This window comes from Dufourea novaeangliae, unplaced genomic scaffold (genome assembly GCF_001272555.1).
Source record: "Dufourea novaeangliae isolate 0120121106 unplaced genomic scaffold, ASM127255v1 scaffold47, whole genome shotgun sequence".
NCBI classification, from domain to species: Eukaryota; Metazoa; Arthropoda; class Insecta; order Hymenoptera; family Halictidae; genus Dufourea; species Dufourea novaeangliae.
Window position 1 is genome coordinate 568,065 of NW_015373920.1, and position 19,181 is coordinate 587,245.

The 19,181-nt window shown below is 50.1% G+C and overlaps 1 protein-coding gene across 2 annotated transcripts in view; it reads left to right on the forward strand.

The window, feature by feature from the left end:
* LOC107194476 (four and a half LIM domains protein 2) overlaps positions 1 to 19,181 on the forward strand; it is a 76,713-nt gene that overhangs the window by 16,643 nt on the left and 40,889 nt on the right. Inside the window, exons 1-2 of one of the 2 annotated variants that reach the window (XM_015584105.1) lie at positions 2,471 to 5,137; positions 8,042 to 8,127. In XM_015584105.1, coding sequence (XP_015439591.1) covers positions 2,471 to 5,137; positions 8,042 to 8,127 — 2,753 coding nt within the window. Of the gene's footprint in view, positions 1 to 2,470; positions 5,138 to 8,041; positions 8,128 to 19,181 lie in introns of those variants that run through there. The other variant, XM_015584108.1, reaches the window with a different exon arrangement.

The following is a 19,181-nucleotide window of genomic DNA, read 5'->3' on the forward strand; positions in this document are numbered from 1 at the left end:
GAATTGTAAGGTAGGAAACGGGTCGAGGAAGAGGGAAGATATGCGATGAACCTATCTCAGTCTCACACACATACACAAATCTCGGCCTGGCGTCTACAGGGTGTCACAAAAATGTTGGCGGATCCGGAAATGGGAGATTCGTGAGGTGATTTGAAACAAGTTTTCCCTTAGCAAAAATGATATCCGAGGCTTTGTTAACGAGATATTAACAGACAACATTTTTGTCATTTTTGTGCCACTCTGTATACCTCTTCTATACAACAAATGTATTACAGAATGGTACAGACAGAGAGGATAATAGGAAGAAGAAAGATAGGTTCACAGTATATCTTCCTTATTCCTCGAACCTACGTCGCCTCTATTTCGTTGCAGAGGAGTTCGTTCTCCAGTTAGTATATAGTTCAATGGACAAAGCGTAGTTTTCTCGTGTCCCGAGAGAGAAATAGAAGACTTCGTTCGCACCCTTACGATTCATCGACACGGGGCCTGACCAACCGGATAAAACGAACGAGGAAAAAAGCCAGAGACTTTCGTGATTTCTTCTGGTTCCTTTTTACGTCCGTGAATCATCGGGGCAAGTTCGTTCCCCTGGTTCGGGTCAGCCGAAGGAAGCACCTCGGCAGAGATTTCCGAGTAAGGTCTGACTGTTTTTATCCGCTTTTTTCCCATGTGGATCCTTCTCGTCTCCGTGGCTTTTCTCTTTGCTTGGACTGTTCGATCATCCGCGTCATTTTTCTGGGACTCGGATGAGTCAAGCTCTGTACGTGTACGTGCATAACTAGTTTCGCAAGTCGGTTGTGCCTTCGTTTTGCGCAATCTCATCAAGAATTTCGAGCCTCCGTGTTCAGGAATTCCATCAGAGCTCGACGAGATAAGAAGAAAAAAGGAGCCTCGTGAGGTGTTTGGATTCTCCACCGGTAACCTTCTATCCGTCCCGATATCGTCACCAATTTTTCACGTCGTCCCTCTGGATACGCTCGTATCGAGCAACGATCGAACCAGATACCATCTCCCGGTTCTTCCCCGGCATCGAGTCGTTAAAGATCCGCTGTGGGTCTAATTAGGCCACGAACAGAGTCGTTAGGGGCTCGTCGTCGTCAACGGCGACAACGTTCCCCGACTTTTCTGCCAAGATTTTTTCATCGTCCCAGGGTTTCTGCGGGACAAAAACGAACGATCGATGGTACTTCGACGAGTGGCGATCGGAGCATAGAAAACGATCCTATTGGAAAAGTCAATCGTCCCGCACGAAATCACTGTAATTACACCAGTCATTTCCAGGAGACTAAAGAATCCGAACGGTCCATCGAGGGGATCATCAAGGCGCTTTACATTGTAGCATATTTCGATGTAATTTCCCGCTTCCGACTGTACCAGTGATTATTCTTGTTTGCGATCCGACGGAGGAAACTGGCGACACGATGACACTCCTAAGAGAAAACAGGGGATCCGCCGTAACGAGTTTTCGACCACGCCCACAGTTCCTATCCGTCGAAGAGGGACGATACAAACGGTGAGAATTTCGATTCCGTGTAAGTAGGGAGGGTTTATCCATCGGGAGTCCCAGAATCCCGGTGAACTCGAGCGAGGTCGAGCTCACGTGGTCGTCGTGGTCGCGGTTTATATCAGGGAGGAGGACATGCGGAGGAGCCGGATTAACGGGAGAATCGAGTGGTCTGCCTCACCTCGAGGAGGACCGCAGGACAGAGGACAGCGAGGAAGAAGAAGGAGGCGGTGGTGGCGGCTAGAGTGTGCAAAGGAGAGGATGAAAGGGGCCCAGGGAGGTGGACGAAGGAGCGCGAGGAAGGGAGCCCGGAGGACGAGGGGAGAGAAAGAGAGAGAGAGGAGGGAACACGCTCTCCTCCGGTGCACACTCTCGTGGTGACTCCGACCGGCAAAGTGCTCGCGTTCGTGAAAGTCCACAGACGACTTTCAGGGTCGTCTGCTCCGCTCGTTCGGCCGAGAAGCCGGCTGCTTGGTCGTCGTCGTCGTCTCTCGCGAAAAAGGAGCCACCTAAAGGGATCCTCGTACTCCTCGGCCGCGAGTTTCGGGGTGTCCCGAACCAAAACGGAAAGAAAAAGAGAACTGTCTTCCGAGTCGTATTGGATCGATGTAAAACCGAGTACCTACTCGCGCGTGGTTTCTCCCGTTCGTGTGTTCGAGCTGGAAGGAACAGAGACTCGTCGAGTTCCTTGACCGTCCGATGTGTCACCACTACTCGTCGTTGAATCGATTCGAGCTGGGGAATCGATTCGCCAGCTGAAACTGAACACGATCCTAGTCGCGCTCGACTGTGTCCCGTTGATATATGTGATCGGACTGTGATTTCTGTGATTAAGTCGTTGTGTCGCGAACAGGGGAATCGCGGAGAACCGTAACGGAACCTTGAAAAGTTTCCGTCGTGACGGTATCGGGCACCGGTGGACAGTTAACGCACAGTGAGTAATTAAACATCGTGTGCACGGCAACAATGTCGTCTCGGTTGCGTGGATCATCGTCGATCAAAGACGGTTCCAAAGTAACCTCGTACTCCAAGGAACATCTTCACGACGATCGAGAGGATCTGTCCATGAAATCGTACAAGAACGGGACGAATCGTTATCACTTCGGTATGGTGAGGCAGCAACAGAACGACGAGGTGAGGAGAAATGGTCGCGACAATAGGGAGCATTTTGACGACGACGCAGACGTGTTGTACAAAAAGAGCAGGGATCACTTTGGCGCTTGGGACATGAAGGACATCGTTCAGGACGAGAGACTCGGCTCGAGAAAGCAGCCCGACCGATTCGAGGACTCCCGGTTAACGAATGGACGATCGAAGAATGACGCTGGGAGGCAAGATCGTTACGACGATCATGGGACAGCGTTGTTGTCGCGCGACGATCGGGGGAAGACGGGCTACATCGATCAGGAACAATCGCAAAAATCGAAAAAGAAGGACAGCTGGGACGGGTCCGATACGAAAGTCTCGTCGAAGTTGCATCGATCGCGAAACAACCAGGGTAAAGACGATCCTCCGAAGATCGACGAGAGGGATCTTCTTTTAAGAGAGATCGAAAACCTGGCCGTCGATGGACGATCGCCCGATCGTAGAATCAGAGCGATGATCGAACGGTTCAAGTCGCGGGAGGAGGAAAAATTGAAGTCGAGAAAAGATCGGGAATCTCTCAGTCCGGAGAAAGAAGAGTATAGGTCGAAGAGCGCGAACCGAGGCGATACTCGAATAGATCACGAGAATTCTGTCAACGACAGAGGATCCAGGATTCAAAAGGACGACAGAGAAGACGAGCGGAGGACAGAGAAATCCAAGATTCGAGATCTCGACAGAAACGAACACGAAGAGAACGGCCGGAATCGGTCTGTCGATCGTAGGGACGAAAAATTCAACGACTCGATCTTGGATAAGAACGAGGATTCGAGGCGAAACGACAGTTTCCGACCGAAGAACGACACGTACGGCTCGGATAAAAGTCACAGGCGATCCAGGGAAGTGGAGGATGATCCTCCTCGCAGGAAGGACAGCCCGAAAAGGAAGAGTTACGCTTACGAGGGAAACCCCGAGAATTTCGACGTGCGAATACAGAGGTACGAAAGAACGCTTCTCGAGCCCAGAAGAGATCTGGACTCACCGAAGCGGGTTCCGTTGAAGGACGCGGACGCGGATCTAGGGAGGAAGGAATCCTTTAAAGATCACGATCGTCGGGTGACCAGGAAAAGTTCCTTCAAGTCCGACGACGCGAAGAAGAGCAGGGAATCCAGCCTAAACAGGAAGACGTCTTTCAAGAATCAGGAAAATGATCTCTACAGAAATAATTCGTTCAAGAGTCCAGACACCGAGAAGAAGTACTTCGGAAAGGACACGGAACACGTATCTAGGAAAAGTTCCTTCAAAGAACCAGGATACGAAGCGGGGAAAAAGAACTCCTTCAAAGAGCAGAACTCGGATTACGGGAGAATCTCGTCGAAGAATCGCGACGACGACGAGGAAAGAAAGAATTCGTTTAAAGGACATACCGCCGGGGTCAGTAGAATCACGTTCAAGAAACCGGACGGCGAATCGACCAGGATTCATTCGTACAAGGACCAGGATCCCGAGGTGGGCAGAGTTAATTTCAGGCATCATTCCAACGATGTCGGTCGAAAGAACTCCTTCAAGGAGAAAACCGTCGAGTTCGGTGGAATTTCTTACAAGAATCACGACGACGATGGCGACACGGATCGTAGAACCACTTACAAAAATCAAGACAACGAACCGAGCAAAGGATCCTACCGAAGCCTCGACGACTCAAGGAGAAAACCCTCTCCAAATGGACGATACGTCGAGTTCGGGACAGTCTCCTATCACACTCACGAGGACGAGACTCCAGCAAGTCCCCCGAACGATCACGATCTAGAGAGGAAAAGTTCCTTCAAGGAAACCGATTCATCCGCGAAAAGGCGAGTGTCCCCGAGGAGCAAGAGCCACGATTCCTTCGACAGACGGTCCGACAGACACTCCAGACCGTTGACACCGCCGAAACGTAACGAATCCGAATTGTACAGGGAGGATTCGAAGGACCGCGAGGACTTCGATGCGAAGTGTTGGCACGAGAGCAACCGAGTCTTCGCCGTCAAATACCTCCGTGAAAATAGTAAACACCGTTCGAATCCCGAGGGCCATTCCGAGATCGAGAGAGATCCGTCCCCGGAGACGATGGGACTCGAGTACCGAGAGAAGAATCACTCGAGCGAAGGATTCGGCGAGGAGATTGAGTCCGCGAAGCAACGCAACGAGTACTCGAGCAACGCGAACTCGTACAGCCTTGGGGACACGGAGCAATCTCAGGATCCAGTGGACAGCAGATACTCGTCGACTCGGGAAAGAAACGGCGCAACGATCATCAGGATTCGTACGAACCCAGAAACGCCGATCGAGAGAAGACGTCGACGTCGTCCTGTCCAGGAGCTGCAAGTCGGTAGACGAAGGCGTTACGACGCGGGTGACGAAGAGGACACCGAGGACGAGGACGAGGACGAGGACGAGGACGGTCATCATCATCATCGGCAGAGATCGTCGCGAGCTGACGGCTGTTTCACGTCGCCAAGAGGCGGCGTTCACCCCACACCGTCGAGAAGAGTCTGGAATTATCGCGAAGGGGTATGGCATTTTCATGAGTCAATCGCGTTCGATCAGTCGTTTATGGTTCAGAAACGGGAAGCGATATTTATAAATCGATGGAGAAGATGAGCGAGAGAAAAAGATAGAGAATGAGGAGATCGTGGTGATTCTCGTAACGGTCTAGAGGCCGCCGAGGCAAATCGAAGGGCTACCACGCGCGCTCGTTGTTCTGGTCGAGGGAATTTTGTTTTTCTGATTTTCGCTGCTGCTGCTGCTGCTGCGACCAGTCTGGGTGCCTGCGCTATTGGACGGAACAAGTACGTGCGCGGAGTGTGTTGGTGGTGGTGGTGGATCGTTTCAAGGTGTGAACGTTTTTCTACTGGCGCGTTTCACGCGATTTGCTCGACCGCCGATCGAATCGTTAGGCCGCCCGTCGGTCTCCGTTCTCGTGGCCCGCGTTCTTTTATACGTTATTACATCGCGATTCCGTTTTTCGCGTCGGATAGAAGTATAGACAACGGGATAGGGTATATATATATATACACTAATTTCCGCGGGTTGCGATATACAGGCTTGCAATACGGCGAGCGCGCGCCATACTTGTCTCGAACCGATGAAGAAATTTAACGAACATGTATGAAATAAGTGAAAGTAATCGTGAACCGTAATTACTCCTTTATCTTTATGGAATATTATCGGACACCGATCACGTGTACGAGCGTGTTAAATGTAGAAAGTTCTGATTAAATTTTCATGGTGGACGAGTGAAAATTTTTTCCATTCCAAATACCAACCCCATGCGAGACGACAACTTGTTCTGTGCACGCTGGCCAACCAGCTACGCGCGACTTACATTTAACGGACCGCTACTCCGCCGGGGCCGATTGGTAGCGCACCGAAATGATAATCGAGAGTCAGCTGAAAGCCACCGGCTGCTGATCGATCCGGGGTGAAAGTAAACTATCCGGTAGCCGGGGGACTGTCAACGCTTACTAATCCTTTAATTGAAATGGCCGTTACTTGGACCGACCCAAGTACTTTTATTTCTTTTTATTTTTTTTCCAAACTATACTAGATACTGCGCGAACGTTAACTTTCCCGTGCGACGTTCTCCTGCCGTTACGAGAATACAGAGCAACAGCCACGTTGGCTCTGTCTGCGGGGAATATTCGCTCGAACAGAGAATTATTACACCACCGTCTGTTTTCTTTCCCGAGTCCGATGGAAATTATCCTTCTGGCCCTGGTGTACGAAGGGTTAACAGTCTGTCATCGACGGCGGCGACGGTTCTCGACGCAAGCTTCCAATGTCCTTACGTAATTCCATCATCTATTGGGCAATGCATCATGGAAATGTCAGCGAACCGCCCACAAATGGAATGGTCGCGCCGACGTGTGTGTAGGACACGCACGCAGCGCCCGCGGATCCACATCTTTTCCACCGTCGGTGTTCGCCGGTCCGATATAAAAAAAAAGCCTTTGTCCGTTGTTGTTCCGATGATCGACGATCGTGTCTACATCCATTGGTAGTGGAGAACGTCTTTGTTGTGTCGCGACGCGTTGCAAATCGACTTGGAAACGAAATAATCCCTCGCGGTATTATACACTCGACGAATACATCAACGGTAGCATCGTGGAATGTTATTTTGATAGTTGCCAGCTTTATCATATGTTTTTTTTCTTTCTCTTTCTCTCTTCTCCCGGTCGGGTAATGACGTAATCGTCTGCCTTCGATCGTGAGCGATGCAACCACGTCACGCGTATTCTTGTCCCGCGAACGGGGAAAACAACAAACCGGAGAGCGATTTAAATCGAAATTAAAATGCGCCTGCTCGCCGAAGGAGAGGTCCGGCCGAGGTTTATTTCACGCGAGAAAGACACTCAGCGCGGTGGTTTCCAGGTGATTTCCAGTCGGCCGTGTCGGAGGAAGAAAGACAAGACAGAGTGAGAAAGAGAGAGAGAGAGAAAAAAAAAGAAACGGGGGTACCACCCGGTCCTTTCACTCCGTGAGTCAGGACGAAAAATATGTTAATTAGACAACGGGGGGAGCCTGTTCGCTCCTCGGAGATCATTATTCAAGATTACTATATATAGACAGCTAGAGACACACATACACACGCATATACACAGGGATCGGCTTACATATTTTCCATCGCGTGTGTACCTACCTCGTCTACTCGATATTTGGCGATGCCGCTGCCACCGTGCCGTTCCACGTGGGCGGACCGACCATATATGCCGACCGGAAGGTTCTTGAACGCATCCAACGCGCCTCGAGCTTTCCATCCTCGATGCTGCTGCTTCCTTTTATCTCCCGTTTCGTAAACGTCCTCGACGACGCGTTTACCATCGTCTCGCGAGTCGTCGAAATATAATCACGAATCGATCCCCTGAAAGGCGCGCTGCCGATCGTGAAGGCGGCCGCGGGACGTTACGATTTCTTTCGTTTCGAAAGCGAAGAATCGACGGCGAATAGAACGGCGTGGTCGCCGCGATGCGATCGTCAAACGTCGTGAACGGAGCGCGTTGCCTACGGGGCGAGCAATTAAAAACTTTTCCCAATTATACAAGGCAAGAGACTGAACGTCGTGGTTCGACCTTGTCCCGCTTCGCACGTAATTACGAGCGCGCGAAAGGATGGATTCGCTTTTCCTCGGTATACTATTTTTTTTTTTTTTTCTTTTTTTTCTTTATTCGACTCGAAGGAATAAAGACCGTGCCTTGTTGGGACGGACGAAGATGTTTCGCTCGCGACTGACATTTGTAAAAGGATGATCCAGACCTTTCACCGTTTTGCAATTAACATGACTCGCGATCGCGGCGAGTACGCGATCGTCTTTATCGAAAGTCGTCGCCCCGTCGTGTAAATTCTGGGTTCCTAGGGAAACACGTTACGGGGTTTCGACGATGAGAAATTTAAAACGCGGTTTTTCTTCGTTCGCAGGGTGTCCTGATCACGGACGTCGAGGAGGGCCAACCGTGTTTGCAGTGCGGGGAAACGTGTACAGGATTCTCGCCGCATACGTGGAGGTAAGGCTTTATTATTTCGTATCGGTTCTGAGCTGCGCGCGAATAAGCGAAATAGGAGAAAATAGAGAACACGGAGAATAAAGTTCGATGGCTCCTCTTCGGAGGACGGTTTGCCTACCATTGTAGGTATATAGCTACTGGCGGCGCCAGCGTCCCGGATGCCTCGCTCGGTATCTGCAGAAGAGATCATCGATCTCATCTCGAGCCGGTTGGACGGCTCGGTGATTAAGTTCGTCAAATCAGGATCGTTCGAAGACCGAGAGATTTTTATTAGTTTTTTTTTTTGTTCTCAAACGACGCTGCCAACGAGTTCGTTTCGCGCGCTTCCGTACCGAAGATTACATTGCTCGTTCTTGTGGTGCACTCTCGTGACGATAACGCGTTTTGGCGTCGTTGTCGTCTGCGGTTTCCCACGTTTGTTGACGCTTGTCCACGGATCCACTCGATTGATCGATGAATCCCAGACCCGCTTCTCAATTAGCTGTAGACCGTTTAATGCAGTACATATAGATCGATCGTTGCTGTCTTTCTAATCAAGATATCGGGTTGCTGGTTCTCAGTCATTATCCTTGTCCATTAGCTACGGTGACGGGGAGACGCGTAATTTTCAGGCCTCCGTTTAACAGTCGAGCAAGTCTGACCTGTATAAAAAAGAAAATAGAAAGGAGGCCGTCGGGTAAATACTTGCACAAGAGTTGATAATTTGATTTACTTTTTATCCGGTCACTTTCCATCGGCGCCATAGTTTTCCGTCGTGCAAACTTTATTGAAGTATCAAGATCGCCGAGCGCAGATCCGCTATCGAAGATCGAGGCCGCGAGAGACAAAGAAAGCGAGAGGCCGGGTAAGGAATCGGTGTCTCGATCGGCGAGACCCCGAATCGTTGGATCGTGCTGGAACTGTTAACCGAGAGAGGCCACGGCACGGTATATCCATTATCCGAAGCGTAACTGAGCAGCGGTGAAATTACCGGTTGGTAATTACCCTCCGTGACTTACGGGCCAGCAATGCGGTAATAACGAATTAATTGGCCCCGAGATCTAGCGGGGGAGGGACCAGTCGTTCGCTGCTGTTGCCCGTTCCAGCATCGTCGGAGAGCCTCGAGGAGAAAGGTGGGACGTCGCGTCGCGGCTGCTGCATTTATAGCGTCGGAAGAGATGGATTCACAGTTATGCGAAGCTAAAGCCATTCGAAGCCACCCGAACGCGACTAAAACGACTGGAGGAGCAACCTGGGTTCGCTCGCGCGTAATGTCGCCCGCTGCCACGATCTCTGTGTGCGTCTATATCTGGGCTTTCGAATTCAATTTTATCCGCTCCCGCGTGGGAAGTGCCCCGCGAGCCATTTAAAGACGGCGAAGCTAAATGGGAATTCACGAGAATTCGGTTTCTTATCAATTTTGTCAGAAGCATTTCGTTGGATCTCGCGAAAATTTCTCTGAAATGTATCTCTGAAACGAAACCGTACCGGTTAGACCAGCGAATGTTATTTTTCTCCGTCGACTGTCAGCGTGGGCGTTGTTTTTTTCTTCTATCCCGTGGTGTCACGCATCAGGCTCGTTCGAATTGTAAAAACAGGGCCCAGACTCTGTTACGGGGGCGCTGTTACAATTATTCCGGAGGCGTAGTGGCGGGGGTGGCATAGCTCGCATTCAAAAATAAACCGTTGACATGTGCGAGCGACCGACGGTCGGGTTGTCCGTGGTTCACTCGGTCTGCAGGTAAATTTAAATAATTAATCTCGTAGCCTCTCGATCGCCATTTCTCGCTGAAGCGTCTTTCACCGATCTCCATTCAGTAGGAAAGTGGTTACGAAATAGGTTTGTGTACCGGACGATGCGATGGCGCGATTCCGTTTTCATCCGTGCATATTCGGCCTACATTCCCCTCGATGTATGTATACCTATTCCATTCGAGTCTTCTTCCGCGAGGAGGAGTCGACAAGCACACGGAAATAGGTATCACAGGATTAAAACCGTGCCCCATTGAGATCACGAATATCGGAGGGACAACGTTGCAGGAGGTCGCGAGACCTTCGACCATGGCAGGGACGTAGCTGTGTTCTCGTGTCGTTTGAAATTCATTTCCATCGAAGTTTACGCGCCTCGACCGCGCCTCCGTTTACCGAGGTGCAGCGCCTACGTCCACGGAGGTCGATAATTTACGCAATAAAAGCGGAACGGGGCGCGCTTCGACGAGAGAGAAAGAGAGTCCTGGTGTCGTGACATGTATTTTCGATTGTCGTTCGAACGCGTGAAAACTCGTCCCCTGGTTGCGTTGCCCGCTGTGGCAGGGTCTTTCTAATAAACTTTTATTGATTTACACGCTCGCCGCTCGATGTGAAATGTACGCACGGGCCCGAATGATTTACTGGCGCAGAAGTGCCCCGGGATAATCTAGCGCGGCGGGCAGCTGTTTATCGAAGACAGCCGTCGGTCGGATCCATCTACGCGAACCGAGTTGGTAGCACGTGTCTTGTATTTATAGATTTATCAGTTGCCAAACACCGCCGGAAGTACATACACCGGTAAAGCCCCCCTCGATCTGGAGGAACCTGCGGCTCCGTTCGCAGCGACCTTAATTCGCGGGTGCAATTTAGTGCCGATAAGCCGGCCAGTTTTACCGTTAAATTATGTCGGCTAGAGCAAACTTTACGAGCGTATCGCGTTTTCAACGACCCCACGTGGCTGTACTTGTGGCTTTGTTATTTGCCAAACATCGATGACGTCACCGGTGTAGGAACAGGCCACGGTGTTCTCCGAGCTAGAAGCCAGGCTAGGTCTAGGCTACGCGAGACTAGGCCCGGCTATAGGCCGTGAATACCCTAGATCCAGCACGATCTAGGTTTAAAACGATTCAGGCCTAGCACAATTCAACCTCGACACGGTCTACAGTCGACCGAGCGTGAGCGTAGCCTTCGGTGCGATGGATGGATCGCGTTAATTTGCAATCGCGAATTCGAGACTCTTAACGAAGATCAAGGCTATTCTGTCCAAGTCGAGTCGTCACGGGAATTGAACGATGTCCCTCTCGTCGGTTCGCGTAAAAATCCACGGTCTCCTTATTCGACTCGATACTTCTCTTCCTTTCTCAGCCCATCGAACGTGTAAACGCACTTCAAAGCGCGCTTAAGCACCTTGTATTACGCGAGTTCTCCGTTGCGCCCGGCTTGTCGCGAGATCCGAAGTAAACACAACCAGACACGCACGCACGGGTTCGCTTGTTACCGAAGGCGGTCGCGTGAGACCTCTTAAATGGCCGTCGTCGGAGTGTGCATGCCACGGTCGCAAACGGCTTTCCCAGTTGCGATTGGATTACGCGTGTACCATTAGCCCTGAATCGCGGAGCCCTAATTCGATATACGCCTCGCGGGGAAACGGGGGCCGCCGTTTCCTCGTATTCGTAACCTGAAACCGTACGGTTACGATACATATACCTACATTTTACTTTGTTTCTTTCTTAATTGGAAATAGCTGTTGAAATAAAAGGTTTCTTTGATATATTTCAAAGCTTGTCTTCATTAACACGGCTCGGGAAGAACGTCTTTTCGAAACGAATGACTTCACGGAATTTTTCTGTCCGCGAGGGACTATTTACAGCATTGTCTGAACTATGGAGGGTCTCGACTCTTCAGGCCCGCTATAGACATATCTGGCAATCTTTCTACTATCTTCGTCTAGTAATAATCCAACATTCTCAGCTTTCGAGAAGATGGATCACTCCTAATAGGATCCTCTTGCTTATAGAACGTTTCCTCTCGTAATCCTAGGAAATTGGGTTCATTTTCTAAGAAAAGGGGAAGTAAACCTAGCTCCGATCGAGCCAGCCAGCCAGCGATTGCTCGAAACTCGAGTCACGCAGGGTTCGCGTCGCCGATCGGCGTGTGTACACCGCATCCTCCTCGCGAGCGGCCAGAACATCGTGAGTCATTGCCGAGCGAGCGAGCTAGCTCGGCCGGCTGGCTGGCTTGCATCGCGCGACTCCTCCTCGCGGCTCGGACACGCCGCTTGTGCACGTGCTTCGGGGATATGCGGCCAGTACAGCGCCCGGTGGCGAACAGCATCGGCGCACGAGTTCTCGTTTTTGCCGTTCGATAAATCTCCCCCCTTCCTCTTCACCCTTCAACGTAGTCGTTGTCGTCGCTAGACGCCGCGACTTCGCGGTTACGCAAGCTTTCCGGCCGCGAGTGAGTGCGTGGGACGATCAGAAGCTGCCCGGATCTGGGATCGGTGCGTGTACCTGTTGCGCGGCTCGCTCGAGAAAAGTGTTTTATGGAGAAGTGGTGCGACGATCGTCGTCACAGTGCTGATAATTCCGATAGATCGACCTGTTTGATTCATCGTATGTACATTGTTTTCTTCGTTCGATTTCAGGAAGCAAATCCGCTCGAAGTGGAGAGAAATTTCTTACCTGTCTTCGCGACAGACCCAAGTGTATCGGTAAAATATGATTAACGTGGAAGGAAGGTGCTGTCATTGGGAGCAAGAATTCTGATCGTGGACCAGTTTCGCGGGCCAACCGTTTCGGATCGATTCCGTTCGGACCGAAACGGGCACCTGTTGCTCCGTTTTCTCCGGTTATTCGCGTTCGATTCGTAGTGCGTTCTCAGTGGTGGCGCATAAGGTGAAATTCCCAGTTTACACAAGACGGTTTTGATATTCGCCAGTGCGCTCGTACCATCTCCAGCAAGTCTGTACCCGGCGCGGAGCAATTAACCATATTGGTCACGGAATTACGACACGATACGCGCTCATCAGCATGCGAGTCCCGTAACGGCTCCCTATGTTATCGCGACGATTCTTATGGCAGTTGTAAATAGCGCGGATATACACGCGCGACGCTCGTCAAGTGTCTGTGATTCATAAAGATAGCATCTCTCGGAGCAGGACAGAGCGTATGTACATACATACCGTGGTGGTTGGTTTGTACGAAAAACCAGACGGTATCTCCCTCCGCTTACCATTTCTCTTTATGGTCGTGTATCACAGCACCAAGCGTCCCGACTAACGCGCGTTATTATACGCGTTAACTCGGTCTCTCGCGTACCGTTAACATCCCATTCCCCGTGTTTCTTCCATACTGGGAACCGAGGAACGACGTTACGCGCCGTCATTACGATACTTTATTCCGTATAGATCTTAAACGCGTATCTCTATCTCTCTGTGGCACGATATTTAGTGGTATGTGAACGCACACAATCCTCCCCCCACTGGTCTACACACGTTGTCTAGGTATGCAGGTCTAGCTATTTTCAGCGGAAAACACGGTGGACGATTAAATTCCTCGACAAACTTCTCTAGTATTCTTACGACACACAGACGGACCACCGAAGAACCGTTCGCTTACCGTGGTTTCAGCGAACATTTCCAAACGGGAGAATTCGTCGTTACGAACCGGTGTGTGGCTCGATTCGCGTCGCGGTTACTTAGCCGGTCGAGCGCCGTTGGAATTGGCGCGACCGCGGCGGGCCTCTCGATTTGCATGGCGGAATATCGAATGACGAAACGCAGAAAGTCACCCGAGTTGTTCGTTTCTTTACGTTTCGCGCGATTTAAGACTGTCTATCCCACCCCGCTGAGATGATTACTTCTATTTTAAATCAGGGGACCACCAATCGGTCTCGTTTTTAAACGCACTAAACGCTGATTTACTACCGCCAACGAGGCCCCTCCACCTCGAACCGTCCCTGCGTCCGAGAGCACGATAAAAGCCTATTTTCGGCGCTGACCGTGGACTTTTCGTCGAAACACACGGTTAAGCACCCATGTGCCACCGTATCGGAGTCCTTGATGAACGTTGCGACACTCCGCTTCCGAGGAATTTCTTTCACGATCTTCGGATAGTCGTGTTCCACCGTTGACTTGCCGTTTTCGTTCGATTGATTATTCACCGGGTGAGCGATCGAATTTCATGAAAATGTTATCGACGGTTATTCGAGCTGATTTCGAGCCGAACGAATAAATGTTTGGTTTACGCGGGTCGACTGGGTCTCTTTGAAGATCCGCGCGCGTCTTTCGAGCGTTCGTCAGGTTTTTTTTTCTCTTTGATCGCCGCAAGATCCACGAGACACGTCGAGAGTGCCGGCTGGAGATGTACAGTTTAAAAGTCGATCTCGCGTCAGCCGATGATCGAGCCAGAAGCATTCCTCTCGATGAATGTATTTCGCGAGGAAACGCTGGTTTTTTTTTACGATACGAGAATCTACGTGAAAATTGATCGTTTCACGACGATTTCGATCGTGTTTCTCTTTTACACCGCACTGGTTGTCGTTGTCGACAGCGATTCTCAGTCGATAATCGTCAGGTGATTATTAGAAGCGACGAGGCAAGCACAGGTGCACGAACGCAGCGTGTGGGTCCGAGATGTCGGTCACCCACGCGCGGGCAGCAGTGAGATCACCTTTATACTTTGACTTTCTTAGTCACGGACGCTGCCGCCGTCGGTCCGTGTCGTCCAATCGACTTGAAAAGAGCAACGCCTTTTGTCGGTTGCGCTGGAGTATAGGTGTACATATAGCCCGCGGGCACCGCTGAAAATCTCTTCCAGGTCGAAAACTGATCGCTCACGGCCTCGAGCCCATGTGCTGTCGTTCGTGACTGACATCATCGCTTGAAACTCCAAGGGATGCAGCTGCGGGCATGATACGGCCGAGTTTTCCGGACATGCGATAAAACGTTTTTATTGAGTCGTCCTTGTCGCAGCGTACGTAAGTTGATTAAATTTACGATCAGCTTTCTTCAAGGAGATTAACCGCGTACGCGTCAGACCAGGCGTCGTACGGTCGAACAACGGGTCATTGTCATCGGGTTCAGGATAAATGTCGCGGGGGACGTCTTGATTCCCGAGCGTGTGAAGATGACCGGTCGAGTGGCGACAATACGAGGACAATAATAACGGTGACTTTAACGCGCGAATTGATTTATATGTCTTGTACCGTGGACGGTGAAGATGGAGGAGGAAACCGAGAGGAGGTTACCAACAGTGGTGTACGTACCATGAAACTCCGTGCGACACTGGTGTGTTTTCATGCGATTCCCACAGGCAGTATACAGGGTGTCCTAAAATATCTTCGACCCCCGGAACTGAGGGGTTCCTTGGATGATTTGAAACAAGTTTTTCCAATGTTACCCGAGGCCTTGTTAACAAAATATTAACGAAAAACCCCGACCAATCAGAGGGCGTGTCTGCCGGCCGTTAGTAGCTAACGCTAACGTAAGACTCGCGCTCTGATTGGTCGGGGGTTTTTCGTTAATATCTCGTTAACAAAGCCTCGGTTAACATTTTCGCTAAGGAAAAAGTTGTTTCAAATCATCCAAGGAACTCCTCATTTCCGGGAGACCTGTATAGCCGCCTACCAGGATTACGGTTCGTCGCGAAACGGTCCGCGGGCACGTGTAATTCGAGACTTTCAAGGAGAAGGGTAACCGGTGACATTTCTGGTAAATATCGCGCGCACGCCCTATCGCGGCATTCGCACGAGCTGGGACCGAATCACTTAGCGGAGCGGATATAAGTCGTTCCGCAAACAAACCGCGACACGAGAGACCTTTTTCAAGGATCTGCCCCCCCCCCCCGTCCTCGTCCAGGGAAACGTGTCTAGTATATCGTTTTAGAACGGCGAGCTAGCGATCTTCCCGAGTTATAACATCAACCGAAATGCCCGATTACGCGCGGAATCGAACATCAAACGGAACGTTAAATCTTCGTGACGGGCCGAGAATTTGGCACGCGAAACAGCTCTTGTTGATTTAAAAAAATGCATTTTCCACGCGCCATCTCCACGAACATTTATTTACGACAGGGAAAACACGGGAGGGCAGTCTCGAGGCTTCCGCGCGTGAAATTATTACGCGACATTCTATGTGTGTCAAAGCTCTATATTTAATATCCCGTGGTACGTCGGCTCGCCAGCCGCGGCGTGCCAGGCTATTTATTTAACTTGACCGATTGTAAAGTATCCGGAAATTTATCCACCGTAAAACGGCAATGAATCCCTCGATGATGGTTAAATCACTTCGGTAATTCAGCGGACCATCTCCGTTCGTTTGAAACGAACCAGTGAATCAGGAAGATCGATTAAAAAACGTGGTTCGGCCTGGTTATACCCATTAACGCGTGTCAATTTCTCACGAATTAGTTACTTACGTATTTTTACCAAACACGAGGCACAGTTAGGAATTTCCACGAATCGATCGTTTGTGGGTATCTTGGACGATGATTAAGACTTTGGTCGTTATCATCGAGGAAGTTGGAAGGAGCGTGGAATTGTAATACGGTCGGAAGCGTCGTTTCTCCATTAGCGGCTAGCCACGCGCGACAACGTTGCACAATAAACGCTGATGTTATCGTCGCCGAGTAAAGAGCGTTTACTCGCGCACCAGGATCATATCGGGGGTCTCGATCGCTTTGGTATTACTCGCGGGCCGAGCAGATATCGCGGCGACATGCGTTGCTGAGGCGTTCCGTGGCCGACCGGTATATACATGTACATACATACGTATGTATATATGTATGTAGACGCGTAATCACGCCGCGTCGTCGTCGTCGTCCAGCCGTCGTATGGGAATGCAGTGCGTGGGCGAGGAAAGCACGCGAGGGGATCAGAATTCCCGGGTGAAAGCACGTCCTCCTCGGTTTACATGGGTTTTCCGCTCGAGCTCCCTTTTCGCGTACGCGATTTTTCTGTCTGGTCGAGAGTCCATCGAACTCCATCTCGCCATCGACGCGACGTTCGATCGCGTTATCCTTGGTTCGCCATCGTGGCAGACCACGTTGTTGCCAAAGTGTTAATCGAAAGTCGACGGCCTCGTCATTCGATCGGAATGAAAAACGAAATTCCATTCGAAAATCGATTATATTGCGTTCGATTGATACGCGCGTCTATGAATCCCGTTCGTGGCGAGACTTTTCAATAACTTCGCTGATTCTTGTGCAACACGTCGGCGTGCGGGGTAACTACATCGGCGGATCTGATAAATTAGTCTCATTAAAGAAATTGAAAGACTCTCCGGTCGCGCTGTCCCGTGGGCGGTTCATTCACTCGTCGATGATATTTTATACATGCCGATTGCGAGACTTTCGCCGCGGGTACCGATTGTTTCCCACCCGCGGGCGGACACGGTGCGACATTTCTCCGAATGCGGCATCGTTATCGAGTTCGACGCCGGTGACGCGAGCTGACGTTTCGAATAACGAAATACCGCCCACCTTTTATCGACGTTCACTGCTGCCACGTTTGTTTAAAGTTACGTGCTTCGAAACATCCCCCGTTTTAATCCGGCTACTCTTGGTACGGGGGCGGTTCCGGATACGATCGAGAACTACTTGCACGCGTATAGAAACGTTCCGAAGTGGATAATGGCAAATTCAATATGTAGCTGAAGAGTCAGGAATAACGAATAAAAGGTAAAAAAAAACTGTACTTTGCCATTTCATGCGGATTAAACGTGGAGATTCCAATTTTTACCATGAAATAATACATCTTCTTGAACGAATAGACACTTGCCATTCAATCATTCACTTAATTTTACATCAAGAATTGAAAAAAAAAATTTATTACGAAAGAATGATAAGAAGTAATGATACGCACAATATGTGAATTGAAATTGCATAAAAGTTTCTACATTTCATTGTTGTTTCAGAACTCTGTGAACGAATGTGTGAGTCATTGTTATGTTATTCGAATAAAGTTGTTCCGAAGCCTCTTCTCGTACAGTGTACCCGTTTGGTTTTCACAAAAGTGCCGTTCTGCTCGCACGATGAACGGCCGGCATTATTCTCGGCGCCGACCGACCGATAAAATGATCACCCGCGTTGCTCGAAATCGAGCGTCAGCGTCCGATCAGCTGGTATTGATCATAGACAGCGCGAGCACAGAAAAAAAAAGCTGTCCGACGATTTCGTTCTCAGTTGGTTTCGTCGAATTAACTCGGAATTAGGCTTTTCTATACTTTTATTTGCAAATTACAATGACTTTACAATTGGACAGTGACTTTGTGACGTTGCTGAAGTTCGAAATCTGTCTGCTTCATCGCCTGCTTGGGAGTATTTAAAAGGGTTCCCGTTGTTGGACGCTAAGTTTAAGAACTTCAGAAATATCGTCTGGCTTCTTCTACACGATTATTGTCCAGGCATTATCCCCACCACTGGCGTGGGGAGGCGTAAAAAACGAATTTACGAGGGTCTGAAGCATTTCCTCCTATAAGATTATTGTCCTGGCGTGGACCCAAGTTCAAGACAATAATCAAAAGGAGTCTGTACCTAGATAATCTGGATATCGCGATAGGACATATTGGCGACATTTACAATTCGAGTGAAAGTTTTCTCGGCGAACGATCGAATTCTTGAGGAGATCCATTATCGCCGAGTCAGTACGTGAGAGAAACATTGAAATATTGAATGGTTCGTGGACGACTACCACGACAATGGTGCGTACATTCGAGCCGTCACTCCAAAGAGAGGAGGAGGGATATGCGTACGTGCGCGTTTGTGCGATACGTATATAAATAATCGTCTCTGTCGCTCTACCGATCGTTCTCGCGAGCGCTCGGCTAAATTTAGAGTATGATCGACCGGTTGCTCGCGCTATCGAGATAAATAAGCCTGCGATAAAGTCATTCGCGCGGCCGAGACGAGGCGCCTAACCACGTCGGGCCTGGCGAATTTGATATTTTTTTTTTCTTTTTTCATTTCACGCGTGAAGAGCCGACCTCTTCCTCGACTTTGCTGTCGACGTCGTCGCGACGGAAAGAAGCTTGTCCGCGATTTAGCGAGGCCTCGTTAACTGGCCTAGGAGTACGCGCGGTTCGCTTCGTTTCTCGAGTTTCGTCCGACGTACAACTCACTCGCTTGCTCGTCGCAGTCCGACAACGATCGTTCGCGATACGTGTCACGTTTCCACGTGGCGAGCACGTGCGAGAATCGTCGTCGCGCCGTACGACTGTACTCGGGGGTCAGAAACGATGAGCGCCAAGTGGGAAAGTTCGAGGTACCCGGCTCGCATCTTTCGGAACGAGGATTCTTATTATTATCGTGGGACACGGTGAGTGATCGTAA